At 37.3% G+C, this 27,638-nt stretch overlaps 1 protein-coding gene across 1 annotated transcript in view; it reads left to right on the top strand.

Moving 5' to 3' along the window:
• Positions 1 to 27,638, top strand: part of CFAP47 (cilia and flagella associated protein 47) — a 343,468-nt gene that overhangs the window by 198,632 nt on the left and 117,198 nt on the right. The window contains 4 exon segments of the mRNA XM_064278419.1: positions 4,459 to 4,655; positions 5,573 to 5,716; positions 6,466 to 6,639; positions 12,151 to 12,262. Coding sequence (XP_064134489.1) covers positions 4,459 to 4,655; positions 5,573 to 5,716; positions 6,466 to 6,639; positions 12,151 to 12,262 — 627 coding nt within the window.

The following is a 27,638-nucleotide window of genomic DNA, read 5'->3' as shown; positions in this document are numbered from 1 at the left end:
TCTATTTCTAGAAGCAGTTAGGAAAATAAAAAATATTAAAAAAAATGCTAGAAGACAGTGAAGTGACATCTAAAGAGCTTTGGAAGAAACAGACCATGGCTCAAAAATTATGTTATACATAGCCCAGTAGATTGTTGGTATGTGAAGGTAGCAGAAATATATTTTTGGAAATGCAAGGGAACAAAAAAACATAACCTTCCATGTAATCCTCCTCAACTCAAGAGGCAAAGTCATAACTCAAAAATTTAAGAGACTATTTTAACAAGGAGGTCTTATTTTTATTTCAACATTGTTCAGCCAGAATATACTAACTGAATGTCTATGCTATGGCAGATAATATATTAGAGGACAGTGGTAAACAAGTCAGAGTTTCAGGCTTTAAGAAACTTTTAGGCCGGTGGGGGAGAAAGACAATTAGATAAATACAATGTACCTGTTGTTAGTTGCCCTCCAGTTGGCTTGTATGTATAACAGAACGATACATTGCCTAGTCCTGCACCATCTTCATGACCATTGAGTACATTCTTTCAGCCACCACGTCAGTTCATCTCATAGTTTCCCTCATTTTTGTTGACCTTCCACTTTACCAAAGATGATGTCCTTTTCTAGCGATAAGTCTTTCCTGATGACTTGTCCAAAGTAGGAAACCCTGGTGGCTCAGTGGTTAAGTGCTATGGCTGCTAACCAAAGGGTCAGCAGTTCAAATCCGCCAGGCGCTCCTTGGAGACTCTATGGGGTAGTTCTACTCTGTCCTGTAGGGTCACTATGAGTAGGAATCGACTCAACAGCACTGAGTTTGGTTTGGTTTGGTTTTATCCAAAGTAAGCAAGCTGAAGTCTCACCATCCTTGCTTCTAAGGAGCGTTCTGGTTATATTTTTTTCTAAGACCAATGTGTTCACTCTTCTGGTGGTCCAGGGTACATTCAATATTCTTCACTAACACCACAGTTTGAATGCATCAGTTCTTCTGCCTCCCTTTTTCATTGTCCAGCTTTCACGTGCATATGAGGCGACTAAAAAGACCATGGCTTGAATCAGGCCCACCCTAGTCATCAAAGTGACATCTTTGCCTTTTGAAACTTTAAAGAGGTCTTTTGCAGATTTTCTAAATGCAACATATCATTTGATTTCTTGACTGCTTCTTCCATGATCAATTGTTGAACCAAGTAGATAAAATACACAGTGTTAAATATTTTTAGGGACTGAAGCCCAGGGATCTATGGAAGTATATGATTTGATGTGGTCTGAGTGTTTCGTGGGGGAATTTGTTATTGTTCTGGAAGCTTTAGACACATGTTTTTGTTGTTAGGTGTCATTGAGTCGGTTCAGACTCATAGCGACCCTACGTACAACAGAGCTCAATGCTGACAGGTCTTGCGCCATCCTCACAATCTTTGCTATGTTTGAGTCCACTGTTGCAGTCACTGTGTCAATTCATCTCATTGAGAGTCTTCCTCTTTTTCTCTGACCCTCTACTTCACTAAGTGTGATGTCCTTCTCCAGGGACTGGTCCCTCCTGATAACATGTCTGAAGTAGGTGAGATGAGGTCTTGCCATCCTCACTTCTGAGGTGCATTCTGGCTGTACTTCTTCCAAGACAGATTTGTTTGTTCTTCTGGCAGTCTGTGGTACATTCAATATTCTTTGCCAGCACCCAAATTCAAAGGCATCATTTCTTCTTCAGTCTTCCTTATTTGTTGTCCAGCTTTCGCATGCATATGAGGTGATGGAAAAATGCAAATGGAAAGTAAGAGGAATTACTAATAGAAAAGAAGAATAAAAATTACTTTTTTTAAATTATTTGATTAGCTATCTAGAAGATTCAAGGAAAAAAAGGAGCACATTTCATAAAATAGCTGGATTTAAGAGCATTATATAAAAGTCCTTTGAACTAATAAAAAACACTTTTAAATATGAGAAAAATACCTGATTTAAAATAGCAATGTATGTAATACACATTGCTACAGTTAGTTCATTTTTTTAATGTGCACTTGACTTTGTAGCTTATTTATTATTCCAGAAGAATGACTTTGCTAAGTGAAAGAAATCTTGTTGTATTTTGTTTGAAATTAGTTCATGAAGAATCACCATCTTTTAATATTAGAAACATAAACACCATACATTTCCAGCAGAATTAATTAATGTTAACATGTTTCAGTTTTTTCCCCCTTAAATAAATAAAAGTTTATTAACTCTGTTCCCATCTGCAAACACCACTTCCTGGCTTCCCAGACACAAAATACTCTTGTGTATAGTATGACTACTTCCAGCCCACGTTTCTACATGACTATATAAATACCTATCTATAAACCATATATAACTATGTCGTGCTTTTAAAAATGTCTGGGTCTGCTTGTGGGCTCTTTATTCAGTTGCAATAATCTTCTTGTCTCTAACAACATACTATTTTAATTACTACAGTTGAATAACCAAAAAAAAAAAAAAGATTGCTGTCGAGTTGATTCCAACTCATAGCAACTCTATAAGGCAGAGTAGAACTGACCCATAGTATTTCCAAGGAGCAGCTGGGGGATTCAAACTGCAGACCTTTTGGTTAGCAGCTGAATGCTTACTCCACTGCACCACCAGGGTTCCATAGTAAGAAGCAAAATCTGGTAAGGAAAGCCGTCCTTTGTTCCTTTTTTATCAGATTTGCCTTAGCTATTCTTCAGCATTTATTCTTCTACAGACATTGATGATCACTTAGAATGTAAAAGAAAAAAAGAAAGAGCACCAAATCTTGTTGTGATTTTTATTGAGCAATTTTAACTTGTAAAGAATTTACATTGTTTCAATATCTAAGTCTTGCTATTCATTAATATCGTAAAACTTTCTGTGTCACTAGATATGTTTTAGGTCATTCGATAGCTTTTCATATTTTCTGCATAGATAAAAAAATAGAAACATAAATATGGTAGGCTTATTACTAGGTATCTTACAGAATTTTAAATATTTTAATAGAAATTGTATTCTACCATTACGTTTTATTTTAATGTTGCTAACATATAGAAGGAGCCCTGGTGTCACAGTGGTTAAGAGCTCGGCGGCTAACCAAAAGGTCTACAGTTTGAATCCACCAGCCGCTCCTTGGAAACGCTATGGGGCGGTTCTACTCTGTCTATAGGGTTGCTGTGAGTCGAAATCCATTCAATGGCAACCGGTTTGGTTTGGTTTTGGTTTTAACATGTAGAAAGGTTGTTAATTTTTACAGTAATAGTATTTCTGCAGTGCTGCTAAAGGCTCTTATAAAGTCTAACAAATTCTTTGTATAGTCAAAGATATATTGTATGTAGTCCATTATATTGTCTTCAAACAATGATTTTTTTCACTTCCTTTATAATTCTTATACCTTTTAATTATATTTCTTATTTTACTGAATTACCTGAGACATTTTGTACAATGGTGAATAGGAGCAGTATAAGGGTAAAAAAAATGGTGACTTTCAGAAAAAATGGCGTTGTTTGAAAGGAAAGGACTAGCACAGAGAACCAAAATAGCAGCTAGCCAGTCCAGCATAAAAATACTAGCTTTTAGCTTAAGGTAAATGCAATAACCTTATTGCATTTACCTTAAGCTAAAAGCTAGGGGCAGTTCTACTGTGTCCTATAGGGTTGCTATGAGTTGGAATTGACTTGACGGCACTGGGTTTGGGTCTGGGTAGGTGAGAAGAATTAATTGGGCATGCCTCTTTCTGCTTCTCTTATTTATTAACCATAACTAAAATTATTTCTTTCTGGTAGGCAAGTTACAAATTATTTTGATTGATACGGAGACAAAACCAAAACCAAACCCACTGCCGTCGGGTCGATTCTGACTCATAGCAACCCTGTAGGAAAGAGTAGAACTGCCATGTAGGGTTTCCAAGGAGCAGCTGGTGGATTCAAACTGCTGACGTTTTGGTTAGCTCTTAACCCCTACACCACCAGGGCTCCAATATGGAGAAAGCCCACCCCTAAGTCATAGAAAAATGACAGACAGTAATGCTTACCAAGTATTTCATCCAAAACGCCAGTGCTGTCGGTATTTCATATATCCCCTCATTTCTCAGCCACCTTTCAGTTAGGTAGAGCCATGTGGCTGTTTCTGGCCAATTAAATGCAATGTGTTTCACCTTTGGGTCAAGTCTTTGAGCTACCTTCAAGCCACTCCTCTTTCCCTGACTTTTCAACCAAGAGTGTTGCTGATGATGCCACTTCAAGATAGCAGCATCTTTCATATCCTGGGTCCCTGAGTGACTTTATGGAGGAGATAATTGTCTGACCTATGCAGGATAAGTACTCTGATTGAGAAATAAATTTGTGTATCAATAAGCCCTGGAAAATTGGGGATGGTGTGTTACATCAGTATAAACTAGCCTATTGTAAAGAATACAATAGCATTAAGTAGTGTTTTAGCAACAAATTTTAGATTTTATGATATTAAAAAACAATTAACCTTTTTTTTTTTTAATTTTGATAGCTCTAGATGAGTATGTTCCATTTCCTTTACGATTTGTTCCTCTCAGTCCTGGACGTTACCCTTGTAAAATTTTGCTGACATCAAGGTATGATGTCCGTGTCTATTGTATTGAAGGGGTGGTGAATGAAGAAAACGCAGAAGCCAAACTACAGTTTGAGACACCAGCGTTTAAAGCCATTACCCAGAATATTCCAATAGTAAGTGAATTTTTTTTTGGTGTATTCTCTTCATTCCCATTACCACTGTCTCAATTTAAAGCTCTCCAAATTTCTCATCTTGAACTATCACAGATATCTAATTGATTACCTGCCACCAATTGCTTCTCTCAACTGATGTCAGGGCTTTCTTCCTGAATATAAATAATGTCATGTTACTCACCTGATTAGCCACTTCTGCTGGCTCTCTTTGCTTAAAACGTCAACTTCGACTTCCTTAACCCATCATCCATTTCCTAGTCAAAAAACCATATCCTTCTGGCCCCACCAAGTAGAATTATCAATTTTTAGATCGTTTTGCTCCAAAGTCTGTTCCGACCTTATCACTTGATGAAGATGGTATCATAGGCACTGAGAACAATGACTGGCTGTAGCTTGCCTACCTGTTAGTCAAAGTGACAATACAGCATAGAAAAAGCTAACCTAATTGTAAGGAACTTTAGATGTTTTAGAGTGAGAACCTGTTTGTTCTTATTTGTTTGTTTTAGTTATTAAGGATATAACAAACTCAGCTAAAAACATAGAAAGTCGTTCTGATGAGATATGGTATCTTTGTTATCTGAACTGTCTACACAGGTAGAACACTTCATATTACCTCTTATTAGGAGCAAAATGAGTACTCCAAGACCATTTTGTCATTTTAACAGTAATTAGTAAGCCAAACAAAGCGACATTCCCCTAGATTTTAGTCAGTGCTCATGTATGACACTGAAAGGACACACAGTCATCCTTTTGCCTTATGTTCAAGTTATTGATAGTGTTTCTTAAAAAATGTGACTTTCAAATGGTGATTCTTAAGAAGTAAAATAAAAATATGTAATTTTGTTAAAAGTAGCAAGAATTAATATGTAATTCACTTTCTATATGATGCTTTTCTACTATCTTTTTCCCTGCTTTAGAGTAATAAAACAAAGAATGAATGGAGATGTCAAGTTACTATAGAAGGAGAATGGTTTTATGGACCTTCTGTTTTATACATCGCACCAGGAGAAACTGCACAATATCCTCTCACATTCAAACCTATTTTGGAGTGTGAGGTTACGGTATGAACTCATTGATATTTTTACCATTGTTAATATGTTAATAATGCAATGCCGGATATTAACCTATGTTTAATCGATGATAAAACATTGTTTGCAAAAAAGTTATGTTTTCCACGAATTTAAATATTAAGAATTTGCTTGCAATTTCATAAATGTTTTAACTTTAGGGGTAAAAATTCTGAAAGTTGCAATGCCATTAGCTATCAATACTTATATCCATCTTATTTTTACACAGTGTGCAAAACAAAGTAAAATCATTTCTCCTTTTGTCCTATTCATTGAAGAACATGGTATATCAGAAAATATTTCTTGGAAGGCATACTTCTTTGCCAAAGAAGTAAACACATACCCTGGTGACATAGTGGTTAAGAGCTCCGGCTGCTAACCAAAAGGTCAGCAGTTCCAATCTACCAGGCATTCCTTGGAAACCCTATGGGGCAGTTCTACTCCGTCCTATAGGGTCGCTATGATTCGGAATCAACTCAACAACGGGTTTGATTTTTTGGTTATGTATGAGAATGCCTACATAAACTCTATAATTTAGAGGAATTAAAAAAATATCTTTTCACCAGAAGTTTATCTCTATTAAGTTAATAAAAGCATTTATACATGAACTGGAAAAGTCAAGGGCTAACACCTCCTTGCAAGCTCATTTTATTAACCAGACTCAAGATTAATAGGATAGGAGGAGTTGTTTGGCATCCAACTAAAGACTTCTGTAGAGCTGAAATTTGGCTACTTTTTCACAGGGCAAACTTACTCTACAAAATGAAGCAGATGGTGTGAAGCACGTCTTTGACATAAAAGGGATTGGAAGGACACCTCTGGCCTTTGAAAACGTTGTTGTAAACTGCCAAGTGGGAGACATGGTTAATAAACCCATAATGGTGCCCAATTATACAAAGACTATTGTAACATATAAGGTAAGCTTTTGTTTTGTCTTAGTATCAAAGTGTTTTCAGAAGGAGTATATCAAATTATATGAAATTCTGAAGACATCTAATTTTACTCAATTAGGGGAAGCAGTGTCACAGAAGATGATGTCTATAATTCTGTTGATTAACCAAGTAGCTATTATATTTCATTTCAGTTACAAAATTGAGTTAGTACCAACCAAGTTTCACATCTAAGTACTAAAACAGACTAAAATCCACCCACTTGAGTCATGTGCATTTTCACTTGAAGAACTTTTACATAATTATAAAAGGCTTTTTTAAGAAACTTAAAAGCGCTTTAAATATTTTACTGTGAAATGGATGTATTGGCACAACAAAATTTCAAAAGCCTATGCTGTCATTTACCAGTATGAATAATAGTGGGAATGTGAAGAAATGCATACTTATTTGCATCTTTGTCTTTATGAAGTTTTGTACTTGGCATTACTCACCTTTTGTTTAAGCAAATCCTGGCTTTTTTTTTTTTTACTCCCCCCTCCGTCTTTATCTAAAATTGTTGTGTGCCCATTAGGTTCCTTGGACAAAGCTTAGTATCTATACGTCTTAGGTGCCTGAATTCAGTTTTTAGAAGGGACTGCAGACATTTGAAAACTTACTGGGTTTGCTCTCTGTTTTCTTTCTTTCTTTTTTTTTTTTTTTTTTGTAATCTTGAGAAATATATGCCAAAATTTTCTTCTTTCCTTATTAGATTGCAAATGGAATGAATATTCTAAAGACAAATTGCATCTTGTCACTCTCCTGCTAAAACATTTCAAAGTTATCTCTTCACCTTCAGAATCAAGTCCACACCCACTGAAGTAGTTTACAATAGCTTATTCTTGTTTGGAAACCCTGGTGGTATACAGCTGCTAACCAAGAGATCAGCAGTTCGAATCCACCAGGCACTCCTTGAAAACCCTATGGGGCAGTTCTTCTCTGTCCTGTAGGGTCGCTATGAATCAGAATCGACTCAACAGTGACGGGTTTGGTTTTTGTTTTTTTGTTGTTGTTTTTATTGCTTATTTCTTCTGCTTTATCTCTTGCCACTCCTGGGTCCAGCAATACTTAGGCCTTTCTATAGAGTATTTACTTTTCCTGCTACTTGGACTTCTCTGCTCCAAGCCCCAGCCTTCTATCTCTCTGTGTCTGTCTAACTCTTGTTCATCTTTTAGGGCAAGGTTTGATGCCACTTTCTCCAAGAATACTGCCCTGTCACCATAAACCTGGATTAGATGCTTTTCATGTGCTTCCACAGCATTTTTTTTAACCTGTCCCACCATTGTACCTACTATGTCACAGTGCTATTACCTGTTTATTATCTCCCCACAAGATGATAAACTGTGAGAACAGGGGTATACCTCTCGTATCTACTTTTTTATACCTGGCATATATCAGAGTACTGGACACACAATATTTTTTGAAGGAAAATTTGTTTAATGAAAAGATAAAAGCATAATGGGTAGCATTTTAAAAGACAGAAAGGGTAGAGAAAATTCATGATTGCTCAGATGTGCCACAAGTAAGGAGAAAACAAATCTTTACCACTCCCTTTCATCTTCCAGAATTTACTGGTGAGCAAGGAAAAAAAACTTGTCTTATGAGTTCAATGCAAACTGGTGAAAGTAAAATCTATAACTTCATAAAAAAACAAAATCAAACCAGTTGCTGTTGAGTCCATTCTGACTCATGGCGTCCCCATGTGTGTGTCAGAGTAGAACTGTTCTCCATAGAGTTTTCAAGGCTGTGACTTTCTGGAAGTAGATCATGGAGCCTTTCTTCCCAGGTGCCTCTGAGTGGGTTCAAACTGCCAACCTTTCAGTTAATAGTTGAGCACTTAACCATTTGCACCACAGAGGAACTCCTAATTTCATGGCATTATTTCATTTTGTTGCCAAATGACGAAGATGATGCCTATGGTCTTTTGTTACTTCACTCTTCAGAATGAATATATTTTTTGAATGTAAGTCTTTAAAAAAGAATAATTATATATTCTAATTATATTTATCCAATTTAATGAAGAAGTGGAATGCCGTTAATAACAATATTATTAATCTTCATTAGATTATTTCCCTTAGCCTATAAATATTTTCAAATTTTTCCATCACAAAAGGAGAACTTTGACTATGTTCTCTCTTCAGCTATTAACCTCTTTATTTCGTATGATTGCTAAGCTTCTTGAAAAAGCAATATCCACACGGTCACTTATCTCATGGTAGTGTGTTTTTAGCTCCCCTACGTTGTTGAAGGAGTGCTGGTGGCACAGTGGTTAAGAGTGCCACTGCTAACCGAAAGGTTGGCAGTTAGAATCTACTAGCTGCTCCTTTGAAACCCTATGGGGCAGTCCTGCTGTGTCCTGTGGGGTCACTTAGGAGTTGGAATCGACTCAATGGCAACGGGTTTGGCTTGGGTTTTGGACTCTATTGAAACTGCTGACTCAAAGATCACCATGACTTTTTAGTCAAGAAATATCCATTCTTTTCCCAAATTAACTGCCTCACAACCCCTCTAGTTTACTGTTGACCTGCCATCTTAACACTCTTCACCCTTCAGTATATTACATTCTATAGTCCTTGTCTCCCTGTCATTTCTTGACCATTCTTTCTCTGCTCCTTTTCTGTCTCTAGCCATCTGATAGCTTTTCAAGTTACCACATTAAAAAGCATTCTTACGTCTGTACATTATCCCACTTGGCAGTTCCCCGGCTTCAAAGTATCATCTAGGCTCAAATCCCAAATCCATATGTTTACTCCAAATGTATCTGTAAGCTCCAGTCCCTCATTTTCAACTGCTTGCTATACGTCTCCACTTTGATATTCTGACCAACTCAAGCTCAATGTATCCTCAGATATTTTCCTTCTATTATTCATTGGAAACCCTGGAGGCTTAGTGGTTAAGTGCTACAGCTGCTAACCAAAAGATCGGCAGTTCAAATCCACCAGGTGCTCCTTGGAAACTCTCTGGGGCAGTTCTGCTCTGACCTATAGGGTCGCTATGAGTCGGAATTGACTCGGTCGGCAGCAATGGGTATTATTCATTGCTGCAAGTAGCCACTTTTATATTTTGTATTTTAAACAGCCTGTTAACGTAGATTGTGACTATTACAAGATTCGTTTGAAATAGGAGGTTAGAAATTCCTTAATATGAAAGATGAAATAAAAAATCAGAAAGCGTCATTGAGATATATGTAAAATGCTATGGATTTTATCACAGCAACAAAGTAGTACAAAATGTTGTGTTATTGTGTGCCATCGAGTCGATTCTGACTCATAGTGATCTGTGGTTAAGCACTTGGCTGCTAAAGGCTGGCGGTTCAAACCCACTAGACGTTCCACAGAAGAAAAGACCTGGAGATCTGCTCCCATAAGGATTATACCCTAGGAAACTCTATGAGGCAGTTCTACTCTGTCCTAGAGGATCCGTAGGAGCTGGAATTGACTTGAGGGCACACAACAACAATGTCATTATTTGACTTGTATCAGAGCTTGTTATTGCTGTGAGTTGCCATGGAGTCTATTCAGACTCATGGCAGTGGTACCCACCCATTGCTGTCAAGTTGATTCCTACTTATAGGGACCCTATAGGACAGAGTAGAACTCCCCTGTAAGGCTTCCAAGGCTGTAATCTTTATGGAAGCAGACAGCCACATCTTTCTCCCGTGGAGCGGCTGGTGGATTCCAACCACCAACATTTTGGTTTGCAGCCAAGCGGATAACCACTGTACCACCAGGGCTCCATTTTATGGTAAAAAGCACTATATTCAGGATATTTGTAAAAAATATTCAACAAGAATTGTTTAAACACCAGAGTTGCCTGAGGTTGCACAAACAGGGCCAATAAGCGTTTTGCCAAAAACCTGAAAGAAAGATCTGGGGAATGGGGTGTCCTTAGGGAGCTTTGAAAAGCTCTGACGTGTCCCTGGGTGTCAACCAGGCTGCATGCATGTGAAGGGTTGTGTACATGCCCAGGCAACATCCCTAGTCAGTAGGGAAATACAAATCAAAATCGTAATGAGATACCACTTCACACCCACTAAAACCAAAAATAAAAACCAAACCCATTGCCAACAAGTCGATTCCAACTCATAGCAACCCTATAGGACAGGATAGAACTTCCCCATATGGTTTCTAAGGAGCAGCTGGTGGATTTGAACTGCTGACCTCTTGGTTAGCAGCCAAGCTCTTAACCACTGTGCTATCAGGGCTTCTCACACACCCACTAAGATGGCTAAAATAAAACTTTGGGGGAAGATATATATATATATATATATGTTTATGGTGTTATAGAAACCCACATATATTGCTGGTGGGGAATAAAAATGGTGTAGACATTTTCAAAAACATCGTGACAGTTCCTCAAAACGTTAAACGTCAAGGTACCACATGACCCAGCAATTTCACTCCAAGGTATGCCTAAGAGAAATAAAAACCTATGTTTACACAAAACCTTGTACAGGAATTTTCATAGCAGCCTTATTCAATAAGACTCAAATGTGGAAACAACCCAAATATCCGTCACTTATGAATGGATACACAAAATGTGGGATATCATACAAAGGAATATTATTTAGCAATAAAGAGGAATAATGTGTTGATACATAATACAACATGAATGAGCCTTGAACACATTATACTAAGTAAAAGAAGTTAGGCATAAAAGATCCACCTACTGTATGAGTTTGTTTCTAGGAAATGTCCAAAATAGGCCAATGTATAGAGTCACAGATTATTGTTTTCCTGGAGGGAAGTGAAAGAATTAACCACCTCGTAAGCAGAAAACTAGATTTGACCAGGGCTAGTGGCACATTGAGTGTTTGGCTGCTAACCAAAAGGCTGACAGCTGGAATCCACCAGCCACTCCTTGGATACCCTATGGGGGCAGTTCTACTCCATCCTGTAGGGTTGCTATGAGTCCAAATCGACTGGAAGGCAAAGGGTTTTGTTTTGGTTTTTTCTTTTTGTGTGTGTGGTCAAATGGACTCGTAGCGACACCCTGTGTTACAGAGTGGAACTGAGCTCCAGAGCATTTTCTTGGCTGCAATCTTTACAGAAGCAGATCGCCGGGCCTTTTTTCCTCGGTTTGCTGGGTGGGTTCAAATGCTGGTTATATGTTTTTTATATGCTATTTTAATATTCATGTAGAAATGTATTGAAATGGTTCATTTCTTTTATAAATCAAATTCTTATAAATAATATTGTATATTGTGTCTAAAAATTTTTCAGATTTTCTGAGTATCAATGATCTTGCCATAAGTAGAAACATTAAATAAACGTTGTTTCTTTTTGTAAAAATCATTTGTCTTATTCTATTTTTTCATAGGTCTTTACTCAGATTGTTTCCTACTGTATATAGCGTTTTTCTGCCTTTCTAGTCATCTAAAAGTGAATAGTTTTAATGGAAATATTTAAATTAAATTTCAGATTATAATATAATTTGGCTAATTTCATGTAAATGTTGACTGTAATTCTTGTTATTGAATTATTATTATTATTATTTTTTTAGGTAACTTCAGATCTTCCAATAGTGTGGGGATCTCCAGACATTACCATAGATGCTGATAGTGTAGTTCCGTATGTTCTACACATATCTCCTTGGAAGCGTGGCATATTCAAAGGTATCACAGCCATTAATAAAGTACTATTATTAACTACCACACTCCCATAAAACTCATTGCTGTCAAGTCAATTCTGACTCAAAGCGACCCTATAGGACAGAGTAGAACTGCTCCATAGAGTTTCCAAGGAGCACCTGGTGGATTCAAACTGCCGACCTTTTGGTTAACAGCTGTAGCACTTAACCACTACGCCACCAGGGTTAACAACTACCACACTAGGACTGAAATATGATGAGAAGAAATATAAGTGTAATTTACATTTTCCTTTTCTAATCATTGACCCAGAGGAAAACTCAGTTCGGCTTTCAGCCATGAGTTTTCTTTAAATAATCAGAACTTTGAGGCATCCATTTTATGTCTAGTGCTATACTCTCTTGACCATTTATACAAATTTATTTTGGGGATAAGTTCCTAGAAGTGGAAATATTTAATTAAGAGTATTTACATTTAAAATTGTGATACTTTCAAATAGTTTTACCAGTTTAGGATCTCAGCAGCTTTCTATGAGAATATTTGTTTACAGGAATGGATATTATAAAAAACCATTCATCTATTATTTAATTTTATTGTATTTTAGATGAAAGTTTACAGCACAAATTAGTTTCTCTTTCAAAAAATTTAAACACAAATTGTTTTGTGACATTAGTTGCAATTCCTACAATGTGTCAGCACTCTCCCCATTTCCCTCTCCACTCTGGGTTCTCCATGTCGATTCATCCAGATATTCTGTCCCTTCCTGCCTTCTCGTCTTTGCTTTTGGGCGGGTGTTGCCAGTTTGGTCTCCTATACTTGATTGAACTAAGAACCAGGTTCCTCATGTGTGTTGTTGTTTGTTTTATAGGTCTGTCTAATCTTTGGCTGAAAGGTGGACGTCAGGAGTGGCTTCATTTCTGAGTTAGCAGGGTGTCCAGGGCCCATAGTCTCAGGGGTTCCTCTGGTCACTGTCAGACCAGTAAGTCTGGTCTTTTTTTGTGAATTTGAATTTTGTCCTGCATTTTTCTTCCACTCTGCCTGGGGACCCTCTATTGTGATCCCTATCAGAGCAGTTGGTGATGGTACCTGGGTACCATCTAATTCTTCTGGGCTCTAGTTGGTGGAGGCAGTGGTTCATATGGTCCATTAGTCCTTTGGACTAATATTTTCCTTGTGTCTTTGGTTTTCTTCATCCTTCTTTGTTCTGAATATACTGGATCCAATAGATATATCTTAGATGGCCACAAAAGCTTTTAAGATCCCAGACACCACTCACCTAAGTAGAATGTAGAACATTTTCTTTATGAACTATGTTATGCCAACTGACCTATATGTCCCCCGAGACCTTGGTCCCCAGTCCTCAAGCCCGGTAACTTGGTCCTTCAAGGTATTTGGATGTGTCTAGGAAGCTTCTATGACTTTATCTTGGTTAAGTTGTGCTGACTTCCCCTGTATCGTGTGTTTTCTTTCCCTTCACCGAAGTTAACATTTGTCTACTATCTGGTTGGAGCCCTGGTGGCGCAGTAGTCAAGATCTCAGCTGCTAACCAGAAGTTTGGCAGTTCGAATCTACCAGCTGCTCCTTGGAAACCCTATGGGACAGTTCTACTCTGTCCTGTAGTGTCACTACGAGTCGGAATCAACTTCACTGCAACGGGTTACTATCTAATTAGTGATTACTCCCCCACCCCCTCCTCCCTCTTAACCGTCAAAGATTGTTTTTTTCTGTGTGCAAACCTCTTCTTGGGTTTTTGTAATAGTGATCTCATATAACATTTGTCCTTTTGTGATTGACTTATTTTACTCAGCATAATGCCCTCCAGATTCATCCATGTTGTGAGATGCTTCGCAGATTATCATTCTGTATCATTGCATAGTATTCCCATTGTATGTATGTACCATAGTTTGTTTATCCATTCATCTGTTGATGGCCATTTATATGTACCCATCTGATGTATGAAAAATAGTTTAAAAACACTGGTATGAGTGAAGTTTGTTTGCTTCCTTTGTCTCTAATAAAGCATTCATTTGTACAAATTGTCATGATGGTCCCTGAACAGAATTGCTTGTTTGATAATGTGGTGTAGGGATGTTCCTCCAAGTTTTTGAAGGGATGAAGCTCTGATGATAGAATAGTAAGAACTAGAATTCAAGGCCTGTGAGTCATAAACGAAATAAGTTGTCTTATTTGAGAGAGAACTAAATACCCCATTGGTATTTGAACTCTGCTAAGGAAATGATTATAATGCACGTAGCTGGATACAACTTCCAGAAAACCAAACCCTTTGCCATTAAGTTGATTCCAACTCATAGTGACCCTATAGGACAGAGTAGAACTGCCCCAGCGCGTTTTCAAGGCTGTAAATCTTTATAGAAGTAGTCTACCAAATCTCTTCCCCATGGAATAGGTTGTGGGTTTGAATGGCCCACCTTTCAGTTAGCAGCCAAGCACTTAACCACTGACCTACCAGGGCTTCTGAGGCAAGATTAGGTTATGTTAAAGAGGATTAGGGTGGGATGCATAACGTTAGTTCTCTACTAGACCTCAATAACCCAATTATTACCATTGTGCTTGCCCTTAAATTTCACCACAGCAATAGTTGTTTCTATCTTCTGAAATCTTTCCTTCACTGTTCAGACTTTTGACTTTGCAGAGACCATTGAGGATTTCTCATGCGATAGGCAGGTTTTGAACTAAGGTGAACCTTTTCCAAATATTTCAATAAAATAGTACCTTTCACCATTTTTGTATATAATCCAGACGGTGTGAGTTGATTGAAATTAATTTAAATTTCAGTTTTCATTTTCATCATCAGTGACAATACTACTAGTTGGTGGATTTTCCTTAGTTTCAGAGTTTTAACTTGTCTCTTGTAAAGGGAAACAGTTCATCCGGAATTGTCATAATTTTTTTTTTTAATAATAAAACTCTGTTTCCTGTTCTGTAGAAGGCAGAAAGTTCTACTTAGGAGAAGGAACATAAAAGGTATGAACTGTGGAACATTTCTGAATTAGGAATGCTAATGAGCACCTTAAAGGAAGTCTCTGGTCAATGAATCGGACTCTTAAAGTTATTGAGATGGACATGAGAGTAATGAAGTAGATTATTGTTTTTGTTGTTATTGTTGGTTTGTCAGCATGTGTGGGGCCATAAAATTTCAATACATAATTGCACAAATCAGGTGTGGGCTCCTTTTACATGTTTGAAGGACTTTAGAAGGAATTTGAGGAACTCCAAGGCAACTCAGGGGAGCCTGCTTAAGTGAGGATGAATTAGGTAAATGTTGCTGGCTACAGAAGATGTTTCGCAGGCTTTATAATTTTGAAAAATATTTGCAAGTCATGATCATGATAGCTCTTCCCAGGGTAGTCCTTTATAGTTGAATTCATATTACCATTGTGTGTTGGAAAAATTGAGCCTGCAAGGAAGGCTAATTCCATTTTTATTGATACTATTATTGGAAGACTTTTGCAATATTTTTAAACAGTGTAAATTTCATTGTCCCTGAACATCTGTTAACTAATTTGAAGTCATATAAAAAAAACTAAACTATAAAATTTTCACATATATGTGAGAATTTCCCTATTTGTGTTGGTAAAAGAATGTGTATCAGAATTGGAGTGTGTGTGTCTGTGTGTGTATGAGTGGTCTTTAAAATGTTTTTGCGTGTGTATGTATGTGCTCATTTTCAATTCTGTTTTTAAGTATACAATAATTATTTACTGAGGAAGAGAACCCTAATGGCGCAGTGGTAAAGCCCTTGGCTGCTAACCAAAAGGCCGGCAGTTTGAACCTACCAGCCACTCCGCGAAAAAGATGTGACAGTCTGCTCCTGTAAAGATTTACACACTTGGAAATTATATAGGACAGTTTTTACCCCGCCCTGTAGGGTTGCTGTGAGTCAGAATCGCCTCATGGCAAGGGTTTGTTTTTTTTTTTTGATAAACATTGTAGTTATAAACAAGGCTGACATTCAACCAGTTGTGTTCTGCTTCTTAAAATATTGTTTTAGCTCTACTGTAGCACAACCCCTGCCACACTAGGCACCGTAGCACCTCCCCCAGGATACTCGGATGTCCCAACAATCCAGCAGCAACTAAAGGGTTAACACATCATGTATCTGAGTACCCCAGGACCATGACCAGGGTCATTTCAGATTGGTCAGAGCTTGAATTATTTTATATAACTTTTTATTTTATAAATAAAAAATTATTTTGTGTAAGTAAAAAACAATAGAATAAGCCTATTGTGAATATTTTGTGTTATAACACACACACACACGCACACTCTTCTTTCTCAAGCTGACTATTTTGGTGATGAGATCCTATCTTAAGAGCTAAAATTAAAAATGTATAATTTTGGCTTGATCTTAAAATGTTTCTGGTGGGATATATTAGTATTTTTATATGTATATGCACACACATATATATTTCATATGTATATTTATATACATATATACATATGTGTGTGTGCATTGAACTGTTTGACTTGTGAATGTGTTCCTTTGCAACACAATAACAGTTAAATACGAAATAGCAAAGTACTAGAAGTGCAATTTTGCAATTGCATTGTGGTGGATAGCATGAATACGCTGCCCAAGTTTTAAATGAAAACTGCAGATTTAAATGGCACTACTTTTGCTGAGCACCACATTCTGAAAATACACATGGCAAGCAGTGCCTCTCATAACACATAATATTTAGAGATCAAATTTTGAATTGATTTTTTTCATTTTAAAGGTAGCAACTGGCAGTAAGTATCTTTCTGGAAAACCTGTCATCCTAATGTGGAATAAACAGAGTGAAAGCACTTTAATGCTCTATAACATCTAAAGACTTGGCACTATAAGTAAATGCTACATGAAAATATTCTTGTTGTGTAATGTTTGGAAATAATTTTAGGCCCCCAGACCATGAACAATATATTAAATTCTAACAGCCTGAATTTTGCTCATACATTTAAATGAATCATAATTTAATAAATGATCCTTGTTTATAGTCTTTCCCTGTTGCACTTCCTTCAACTCTGTGGGCAAAGGGAAAATATTCAGCTACCTATTTTTCCCCTTTTTTGACCACAAATAACATGTCACTGGTGATTGTAAGAATTTCTAAAGGCTTTTTCCTTAGACATGAAAGATGTTTGTTGCTCCCAAGTAATAGTTCCTAAGAGTTAATTATGAAGTTCTATACTTAGGCTTAAGAAGCCTAGTTGTACAATGGTTAAAGCATTTGTCTGCTAACCAGAAGGTCTGCAGTTTAAACCAGGGCTTCGAACCCAGATCAAACAGTTCAGTCATGGCCATTGTAAACAAAAGCAGCATATGCGTTGCATAGCAACCAAATCTATTCCCCATGGGATTTTGATAGGGAACAAAGTGGTGCCCCACTCAAAGATGGCAATGGACTGCAATGCTTTGAATGTGTATCATTGTCCACGATCCTGACAATAATCCAATCTCCCGCATCAGGCCCCTGAAACATTCCAAGCTGCACAGATGGCCACTATCTTTAAACAGGGCACCACTGTTTGTTTCATAAAACCAAAAAAAACCCAAACCCACTGCACCTGGTGGATTCGAACTGCCAACCTCTTGGTTAGCAGCCATAGTGCTTAACCACTACACCACCAGGGTTTCTAAAAATCTGTTGCTGTTGAGGGGATTCCAACTCATAACGACCCTACAGGACAGGGTAGAAGGTTTGTTTCCTACTCAGGTCAAAATCCAACAGACAACAGATTTAGTTGCTATGCAGTGCATATCTGCCCTTGTTTACTACGGCCATGACTGAACAGTTCGAGGCTCTAGTTTTAACCCACCAGCTGCTTTGTGGGAGAAAGGCGTGGTAATCTGCTTCTGTGAAGATTACAGCCTTGGACACCCTATGGGGCAGTTCTACTCTGTCCTGTAGGGTTACTCGGAGTCAGAATTGACTCGATGGCAATGGGTTTGGTTTTTGGTTTTTTATACTTAGGCTTAAGGAGCCCTGGTGGTGCAATGGTTAAACACTTGGCTGCTAACATACAGGTTGGTGGTTTGAACCCACCCAGTGACTCTGCAGGAGAAAGACTTTATGATCCCCTTCCACAAAGATTACAGCCAAGAAAACTCTATGGGGCAGGTCTACTCTGTCACATGGTGTCACTATGAGTCGGGATGCACTCAAACGCAAAAAAAACAAAACAAAAAACTTAGATAAAAAAATCAACTGTACTAGTTCACAGTGAGGTAAAGTTTGTTTAAAAACATTTAGGGATGCCATTACTATATTATGTTTGAAAAGATATTCAAATAATCCTCTTCCAACTAGAAAGTTAAACACACATACAAACTAAGAAAGCATGAATGCACAGTGCTAAGTTATCACTGGAGATGGCATTTGCTCTGGGATACGTGCTACTGTGTGGTAGCCTGGAGTCTTGCATTTAGGGGTTATTAGTATGACATCCTCAGATCTGTCATACTAGAGACTCACCCTCAGACATATGGGCTGTCTGTAGGTTATTAAAGAGCAACTAGAGCAAATTCTTAGAAAATTGATGTGCAGGTTGTACCATATTATATAACCTTTAATTCTTACATGTCCAAGTTAATTTTCTTAATACAGTAATTAATTTAAGAGTTTCTCTATGTTGTGAGCTTGCATGTTTAAAACCAGTAATCAATTGCCCTGGAGTTGACGCCACCTCATGGCAACCCCGTGTATGTCTCTCTAGGGTTTTCAATACCTGATTTTTCAGAATTAGAACACCAGGGCTTTCTTCTGCAGAGTCTCTGGGTATACTGGAATCTCCAAATTTTTGCACATATAAAAAAAAATCTGTCTCTAAATTATATTTATGAATTATGTTATTGCAATGAAAATAAATTCAAGGATTACAGTTACTAAAGTACAAGCTAACCACTAAGGTCCAGTTGTTTTCACCTATTAGTCCTATGGAAACTCTGCTGGTATTGTGGTTAAGAGCCATGGCTGCTAACCAAAAGGTCGGCAGTTCAGATCCACCAGGTGCTCCTTGGAAACTCTATGCGGCAGCTTTACTCTGTTCTATAGGGTCGCTATGAGTCGGAATCGGCTTGACAGCAATGGGTATTAGTCTTATGCAAAACAAAAGTTCTTCCTGAGAAAAATGGAAATGTAGTTGTATATTTCACTACTATAGATAAGCAGTGGGCCATAGTACTGTGTTTCTACAGTTTGTCACTCATTAATCCTGTAATAAAGGACAGTAAGATTAGCTTTTCAGGTTCTAATTTTAATCCAGACCAGTAAGATCATTTGATAGTTATTAAGGAGGAAATTAAACCATCACGTTTTAATGAATGAAGTTATTAACTCATTATTTTGGCTTTGACTTCACAGGTGGCATTTTGATTTGCTTGGTTTTTTTGTTTTGTTTTGCTTTTTTCTCCTTAAGATAGTACTTAAGGTTCCATGTTTTCACATTTAGGTTGACTGATTCAATATGTTTCCATTTTCTGAAATTTATTGACATAAAAATATAATTTTGAAGTTGTCTTAGTTATCTGGAAACCCTGGAGGCGTAATGGTTAAGAGCTACAGCTGCTAACCAAAAGGTCGGCAGTTTGAATCCACCAGGTGCTTCTTAGAAACCTTATGGGGCAGTAGTGCTGCTGTAACAGAAATACCACAAGTGGATGGCTCTAACAAAAAGAAATTTTTTTCCTCACAGTAGAGTAGGCTAGAAGTCCAAATTCAGGGTGTCACCTCCAGGGGAAGGCTTTATCTCTCTGTCAGCTCTGGAGGAAGGTCATTCTCCTCAATCTTGCCCAAGACTAAGAGTTGCTCTGTGCAAGAACCCTGGGTCTAAAGGATGCACTCTGCTCCCAGCGCTGCTTTCTTGGTGGTACGAGGTCCGCCTGTTTCTCTGCTCACTTCTCTTTTTTATGTACCGAAAGGAACCAGCTCAAGACACAGTCCAATCCCATAGATTGAGTCCTGCCTCATAACACAACTGCTACCCATCCCACCACATTAATGTCATAGAGGCAGGATTTACAACACATAGGAAAATCGCATCAGATGACAAAATGGTGGACAATCACACAATACCCAGAATCATAGCCCAGCCAAATTGATACACACATTTTGTGGGGGACGCAATTCGGTCCATGACAGAAGTCAAGATAGAACTGAGGTTTCCCTTCCTAACCAGTAAACCTATCTCTCTGATTGCTTTCCTCTCACAGTTAATAGTATCACTTTCCTTAGCGTCGCTTGACTCTTCTTTCTCTCTCATCTCTCCACATCCAGTTTTCATCAACTATAGTTGTGATGGACACTGCGATGCACCAACCTTGTCCCCTTTCAGGAATGAAAGAGTTGTTACTGTAGCTACTATGAATGATGCTGGAAGATGGCCATGATATCAACCCTCTTTGGGCATTGCTTTGCTTGAAAAAAAAAAGTCATCTCAAGGACACAGCTCCTTCCACTTGTAGACTACTTTCAGTAACTGATCAACTCAGCAGTATAAAGGCTCAACCCCCTTATTCCAACATGGGACAACTCTGGAGGGCCATCCCAGCTTCACAGTCCCTGCCGAGTTGGCTGAAGCTTTTGTGGGGCCCTCATCAAATCTCAACTTCTCCCTCTGTCCAATTCAGTTTTTTCTCTTTCCTTCCTCAAGTACTGATTACCACACACTCCGTAATAAATATCTTGCTTGCTTATCTCCCGTCCCAAAGTTTGGTTCTCAAGAAACTCAGGCTACTATAGTATCATTCTTCCTTTCCAGTTCTCTTTAAACTGCCCCCTGTGTTTCTTAAACCACAATTCCTGGCCTAGTTCAGTCTGCCCTTAACTCTCATTTAGAATGGCCACTTAGCTTTTGTTCCACGGACAAATAGGCATTCAAATACAAACCTACCACAGGCACACCTAGAGCTTGATCGTAGGTCACTGCACAAATTCCAAATCCATCATTTCTCACAATTCCTCCCTATTAATCAATATACCATTACATCTACTGTACGTCTACTGCTTTGGTCTTTCTGTATAACTGTTACTGTGTTGCGAAGGAACACATTGAGAAATCTAACAGTTTGGTTTTCAATGTTTTCTTAATATATCCCATTGGAAACATTTCAAAAGCAATCCAAGATTGTATATTTTTAACGTTAGTTCTTTTATTAAGATGAGATCTCATAACCAAAATATTTGACTTGAGAAAGAAGGGTGTAGTTTCTTTAAAATACAAAACACATACATAAGAGGCCTTATTCTATTTTTTGTTACTTATATAAAATAATTTTTAATATTACTTTCCAAAATATCAAGAAAGGATTTCCTTTTTAATGAGAGCTCTTTGAGATTTATATATCTTTCTTCTTAAATACAAGCCAAGATACTTTTTATATCCTGAGTAAGACAGCCTTTGATTTTTACCATTTAAGTGACTTGCATCTATTTCAGGGATTCAAGCAATAATATTGTAACAATTGAGAATTATTTTATAAAGACTATTTGAGTTTGAATTTCTGTATCTTCCTCTTAATTGCCATTGAGTCGGCTCCAATTCCTGGCAACCATATGTATAACAACACAACGTTGCCCAGTCCTGGGCCATCTTCATGATCCTTGGAATGTTTGAGTTCATTGTTGTGTGTTCATTGTGTGTTTCAGTCCATCTCACTGAACATCTCCCTCGTTTTTGCTGGCCCTCTACTTTGTCAAGCATGATGTCCTTTTCTAGTGTTTGTTCTTTCCTTTCTGATGACATGTCCAAAGTAAGTGAGCTGAAGACTTGTCATCCTCACTTCTAAGAAACATTCTAGTTTCATTTCTTTTAAGACCGATTTGTTTTTTCTTTTGATTGTAATGCTCTATTCAATATTCTTCGCCTACACCACAGTTTGAATGCATCAGTTCCTCTGTTTCCTTTTTCATTATCCAACTTTTGTATTTGTACGAGGCAACTGAAAAGACTGTGGTTCGAGTCAGATACACCTTAGTCATCAAAATTTAATCAAAATGATATGTTTATTTTTTCAAATTTTAAAGAAGTCTTTTGTAGCAGACTTTCCATATGCAATATGTTGTTTTATTTCTTTGCTTCCATGTACATTGATTTTTGATCCAAGTAGAAGGAAATTGTTAACAACTTTAATTTCTTCTCCTTTTATCATGATGATGTTCACAGGTCCAGTTGTGAGGATTTTTGTTTTCTTCATGTTCAGGTGTAATCCATACTGAAAGCTATAGTCTTTGAACTTCATTAATAAGTGCTTCAAGTCATCTTTATTTTTGGCAAGCAAGGCTGTGTCATCTGCCTATCTCGGGTTGTTAAATAAATCTTCCTCCAACCCTGATGCCGCATTCTTTACATAGTCTGACTTCTCTGATTATTTTTTCAGCATACAAATTAAATAAGTGAGGGAAAAGAATACAATCCTGCAGCATGCATTTGCAAAGGCGCCCTGGTGGTGCAGTGGTTAACCAAAAGGCCAGTGGTTTGAACCCACTAGCCACTACAAGTCGGAATCAACTCGAGGGCAATAGGTTTGGTTCTTTTGGTTTGCATGCATTTTCCAATTTTGAACCATGCAAAATTTCCAATTTTGACCCTTGTTCTGTTTGAACGACTGCCTCTTGATCCATGCACAGGTTCATATTCTATGCCAGGGTAAGATATATGTCTTTATCACTTACTACCTGTGCAACCTGAGATAAATTATCCAACCGCCTCTAAGCCCTAGGTTGCCCAGCTTTAAAATGCATCCAATGAATAATTAACTCATATATTTATTGCAAGTATTAAGTAAGATAATAAATAGGAAGCATTTTGCATATACCTAGCACAGAGTAAAAGGACCCCTGGTGGAGCAATGGTTAAGCATTCAGCTGCTAACCAAAAGGTCAGTGGTTTGAACCTACCAGTGGCTCTGCGGGAGAAAAGACCTGTTGACATGCTCCCGTAAAGATTACAGCCTAGGAAACCCTATGGGGCAGTTCCACTCTGTCCTATAGGGTCGCTATGAGTCATAATTGACGGCACACAACAACAGCACAGAGTAAGTGTTAAATTAATGTATTTTCCAAAGCATAATATTAATAAAAACTTATTGCCCAGCCTTTAAACTCGAATCTCGATATTTAGATTTTATAGGATAGTATAAAATTAGAGAAAAACAATTCCTAATTTGAAAAAAAAAAAAGACTCATTTACTAGGGGACATTTGTTTTACTGATTGTTAATATTCCTGTTAGACTTTTTCCTAACACTTTCTTCAGATAAACTGAAAATCTCTATTAAGTCAATTATAGCAACTCTATTAAGTCAATAATAGCAACTCTTAGAGAGTTGCTATTACTCATTATGATCATTTCTGTTATAGCTTTTTCAAACCAGTTCAAGAATTTTCCTATCACACTGACAAACTCTCCCCTCACACTGCCATCAAGTTGATTCTGACTCGTAGAGACCCCATAAGGTTTCTAAGGTATAAATCTCTACAGAAGCAGACTGCCACATATTTCTCCTGTGAAGCTGCTGGTGGTTTCCAACTGCCAACTTTTCAGTACCTCTCAGTAGCAGTCAGTTGCTTTAACCACTGTGCCACCAGTGCTCCTTCTGACAAATTCAAGCACCAAAATAAAGTTTTATTTATTTCTGTTTCCTTTCGGATCTTTTGGATCGGTTGTTCTTAGCCTTAGGGAAGAAAGGAATTGTATTTACATATACTGTGAAGAATGAACCCTGGTGGCACAATGGTTAAGTGCTGAGCCACCAACGGAAGGGTTGGCAGTTCCAACCCACCAGCCACTCCACAATGAGGAAGATGTGGCAGTCAACTTTGATAAAGATTACAGCCTTAGAAACCCTAAGGGACAGTTCTACTCTGTCCTAAAGGAATTGACAGCAATGGGTAATACTATGAAGAAAAATAAATGATCATTTTTCAGAAACACTTTTTCCTCTTGTAATTATTATTTACAGAGCTTGGTTTGAAGGTTTATTGCTGACAGTCAGGTTGCTGGATCTAAAGTTTCCTTTGTGATAAGTATATTAGAATTTGGTTATCTTTTCCGCACTAGCTAATTGATAACCAAAAGTAAAGGTCCAGTTTAAAAAGACAATTGTGTAGAAATAAAACGGTGTTGACTAGAAAAATATTTTTCATTGGAAAAAAAATCGTGTATAAATTAGTGACATAATTCTGACCAAGATGCATTGTTTAAAAATGTTCTTTTGATTGAGACATAAGCTACTGAATAGGCTTATAATGGCTTCCATAGTTCTCTTAACCCATTTCTATTTTTAAGATAAATGCGTCACTTAATTTCTCATTCAGGCCTACAGTATATGGTCTTGTTATATTCATATAGAGCTTTCGAATTGTTTTACAAATGATTGCCCAATTTGTATTTGTCAGGGATGATAAAAGTGCAATACACATTAATGGGTGAGTAAACCAAAAAAACCAAACCCACTGCCATCGAGTCGAATCCAACTCATAGCGACCCTATAGAACAGAGTAGAACTGCCCCATAGAGTTTCCAAGGAGCACCTGGCAGATTCGAACTGCTGACCTCTTGGTTAGCAGCCTGTAGCACTTAACCACTACACCACCAGGGTTTCCAAATGGGTGAGTAGGAGGAGGGAAATAATGACTAATTATATTTAGAATATAATGGAGGAAAAAATGGAGAATGTGTACTTTTAATTCTTGAGACCATTTCACAGTATTTGAAATACTGATTAGACTTCCTTTTTGTTCAGTTCACACACATTGTGTGACAAGTGTAGGTTTATCCAAGTATTAGTTTTATCTATCTGGTGTGTATTTTTTTTTTAATTATGAAAATAAATCATCACATATGATTTACATTTTAAAAAATTATATTATGACACAACTTACCAACGAATAGAATAGGTTAGTAAACTCTCACCTGAAGATGAGAGATTCCAGTCTCAGTTTCTTAGTAAAGTCTTCACAGCTGAGTTCTTTATCTTTCTCCCTTGAGCTGTATTACCCACAACCTGTACCTGGGTGGTGCAAATGGTTAATGGTTAATGCGCTTGCTGCTAATGGAAAGGTTGGAGGTTCAAGTTCACCCAGGGGTTCCTTGGAAGAAAAGCCTGGTGTCCTACTTTCAAAAAAAAAAAAAAAAACCACTGAAAATCCTATGAAGCAGTTCTACTGTGACACACATGAGGTGAGATGAATCAGAATTGACTCGACAACTTTTTTTTTTTTAGCACCTCTCGTTTGTCACCTTTCACACATTGCCTGCATTGGTGCTTTTATTTATTTTTTTAAGTTTATATCTCATATACTCCTTAAAGACAGCTCAGTTGTTGATGCTGCTGCTGCTGCTAACAGTGACTGAGCCAAGCTACACCATCTATTCTCCCTACTTTTTAACATAAGCCACCACCCTTTGCAAATAAATAGCTAGAGTATTGCCTACTAGGTCCTGATATCAAACATGAAGGGAGAGCTGGGCATTTTGCTTTATGTTTGATTTTGCCCCTAGGATTACTGATTAAACTTTTGTTTGAATATTTCATAAATGACAGTTGAAAGTCCAGATACCTTTCCTTCAGGAGCAGCTGTTTTTAGAAAATATTTTGTTTCTTTAGAAATAATTTTCTAAATATCTTGCTTTAAATGCAGTGTATTTTCATAAACTTCAGTCATCAAGTGGTCTTTGAAATACCTCTTCTTAATCTTTTGGAAGACTGTCTACAGGTAGTAAGTAATTAAAATTCATACTCTTTCTAGAGGTCCATGTTCTCCATCTTTTCATAAATGGATACACACAGATGTAAATTTGCATGTATGTACATATAGAATGGGCATATATTTATTATAGTACGCATAGTATAAGTATTCCCTTTTAAGTTATTGTGCTTTATCCCCAAAAAACCAGATGGTAAATTAAGAAAAAATATTTGAGAGCACTGGGAAATATCAGGCCTACCTATAACTGTTTTCAGATGAGTGGGGAAGAAGAAAGAAAAAGATGATTCTACTATTGTTCTATTTTTGTTTAAGTATTGCATTTTCAAAAAACCGAAAGTTAAAAAGGAGGAAAAACATATGATATAATTTTAAAATGAAGGCAACTTAATATTGCCACTGTTTACAACTCCCTTTCAAAATTTAGTGATTGGTTATGTATGGCCATAAAATATTTGAATACACTGATTCAATAATGCCACTTTTGGCATTTATCTTAAGGAAATAAGAGCTCTAAATATGGGCAATGTAGATTAAGAGATAATTTTTTTTCATGTTGATGGTGGTGTAATCATGACCTATTATATTATTGATATAGAGGGAAGTTGGTTTTAATTTTTATAGCGAAATAGAAACAAGATGATCAGCTTGGAATGAAGAAGGAAAAAGAGGTACTGGAAGTTTGAGGGGAAAGGCAAAGGTGTTAAATTGTCATCTCAGAGGATGGCAGGAAGAATTCATTAAAATAATATATCAGAGTGCCAGGATTAGAAGTGTGGTAATACATTGAAAATAACTCTAGTCAACAGAGTTGTGTGTTTTTCTCCAGTCTCATTTTGCTGCTGTAGTATAAGCGTAGGATTTTCATTCTGGCACCTGTAAACAAAGGAGGGCAAGAAATACAAGAGTTTAAGGGAGTCTCTATGGGATGGATGATGGTGATGGGTCGTGGAATTGGAGCTGGGTTGGGAGGACAGCGAAGACGTCTAGGGGTAATGATGAACAGTGGAAAAATGATAGTGTCAATGGACTGGACGTCCTGTTTGATAGAAGGGTTATTAAAGGAGTGATATGGGAGAAAAGAGCTATGTAACAGGAGGTGGTGTTTAGAGAGTGGAAAGTATGTAGTTGAAATTTTGGAGTATGGGTGGTTTTGACCTTGGCTGAGGTGAAATAGAGTACAAGATTATTATTAAAGTGAAGTCAAGAAGCTGAAATCCTAGGCTCTGAAAATAAAGATTTACATGAATGTTCAATACCTAGATTAATAACAGGGGTATTTGAGAAGAAAACAACAGTAAAACAAGTACAAAATTATTCAATCAGATATTGGTGGTGATCTGGAGACCCTTAGATGAATATGCCAAGAATGATAATAGGCACTAACGTCATGCTCTTCAAAGAAGCCTGGGATTTGGAGGGAGATGGGAGGAGAAATGGTTTGGAGGCAGTAAAGAGGAACAAGAATAGTTCCCTGACCTCCATGCCCTGTGAGATATTTAGAGGACTGTAGGGCAAACCTTCCCATGGCTTCTTTGGAGAGAATTTCTATTAGTATATTATTAATCTGATTTCATTTGTTTTAGTAATCTAGAATAGATTATTTTAAATTGTGGATTAATGCAGTAAATTATTGGTATTCATTTTAATAATAGTAGTTATACTCCATAATGAAGCCCTGGTGGTGCAGTGGTT

The sequence above is a fragment of the Loxodonta africana genome, chromosome X (genome assembly GCF_030014295.1).
Source record: "Loxodonta africana isolate mLoxAfr1 chromosome X, mLoxAfr1.hap2, whole genome shotgun sequence".
Taxonomy (NCBI): Eukaryota; Metazoa; Chordata; class Mammalia; order Proboscidea; family Elephantidae; genus Loxodonta; species Loxodonta africana.
The sequence above is the reverse complement of the archived record's forward strand: the minus strand, read 5'-3'. Positions and strand labels throughout refer to the sequence as shown.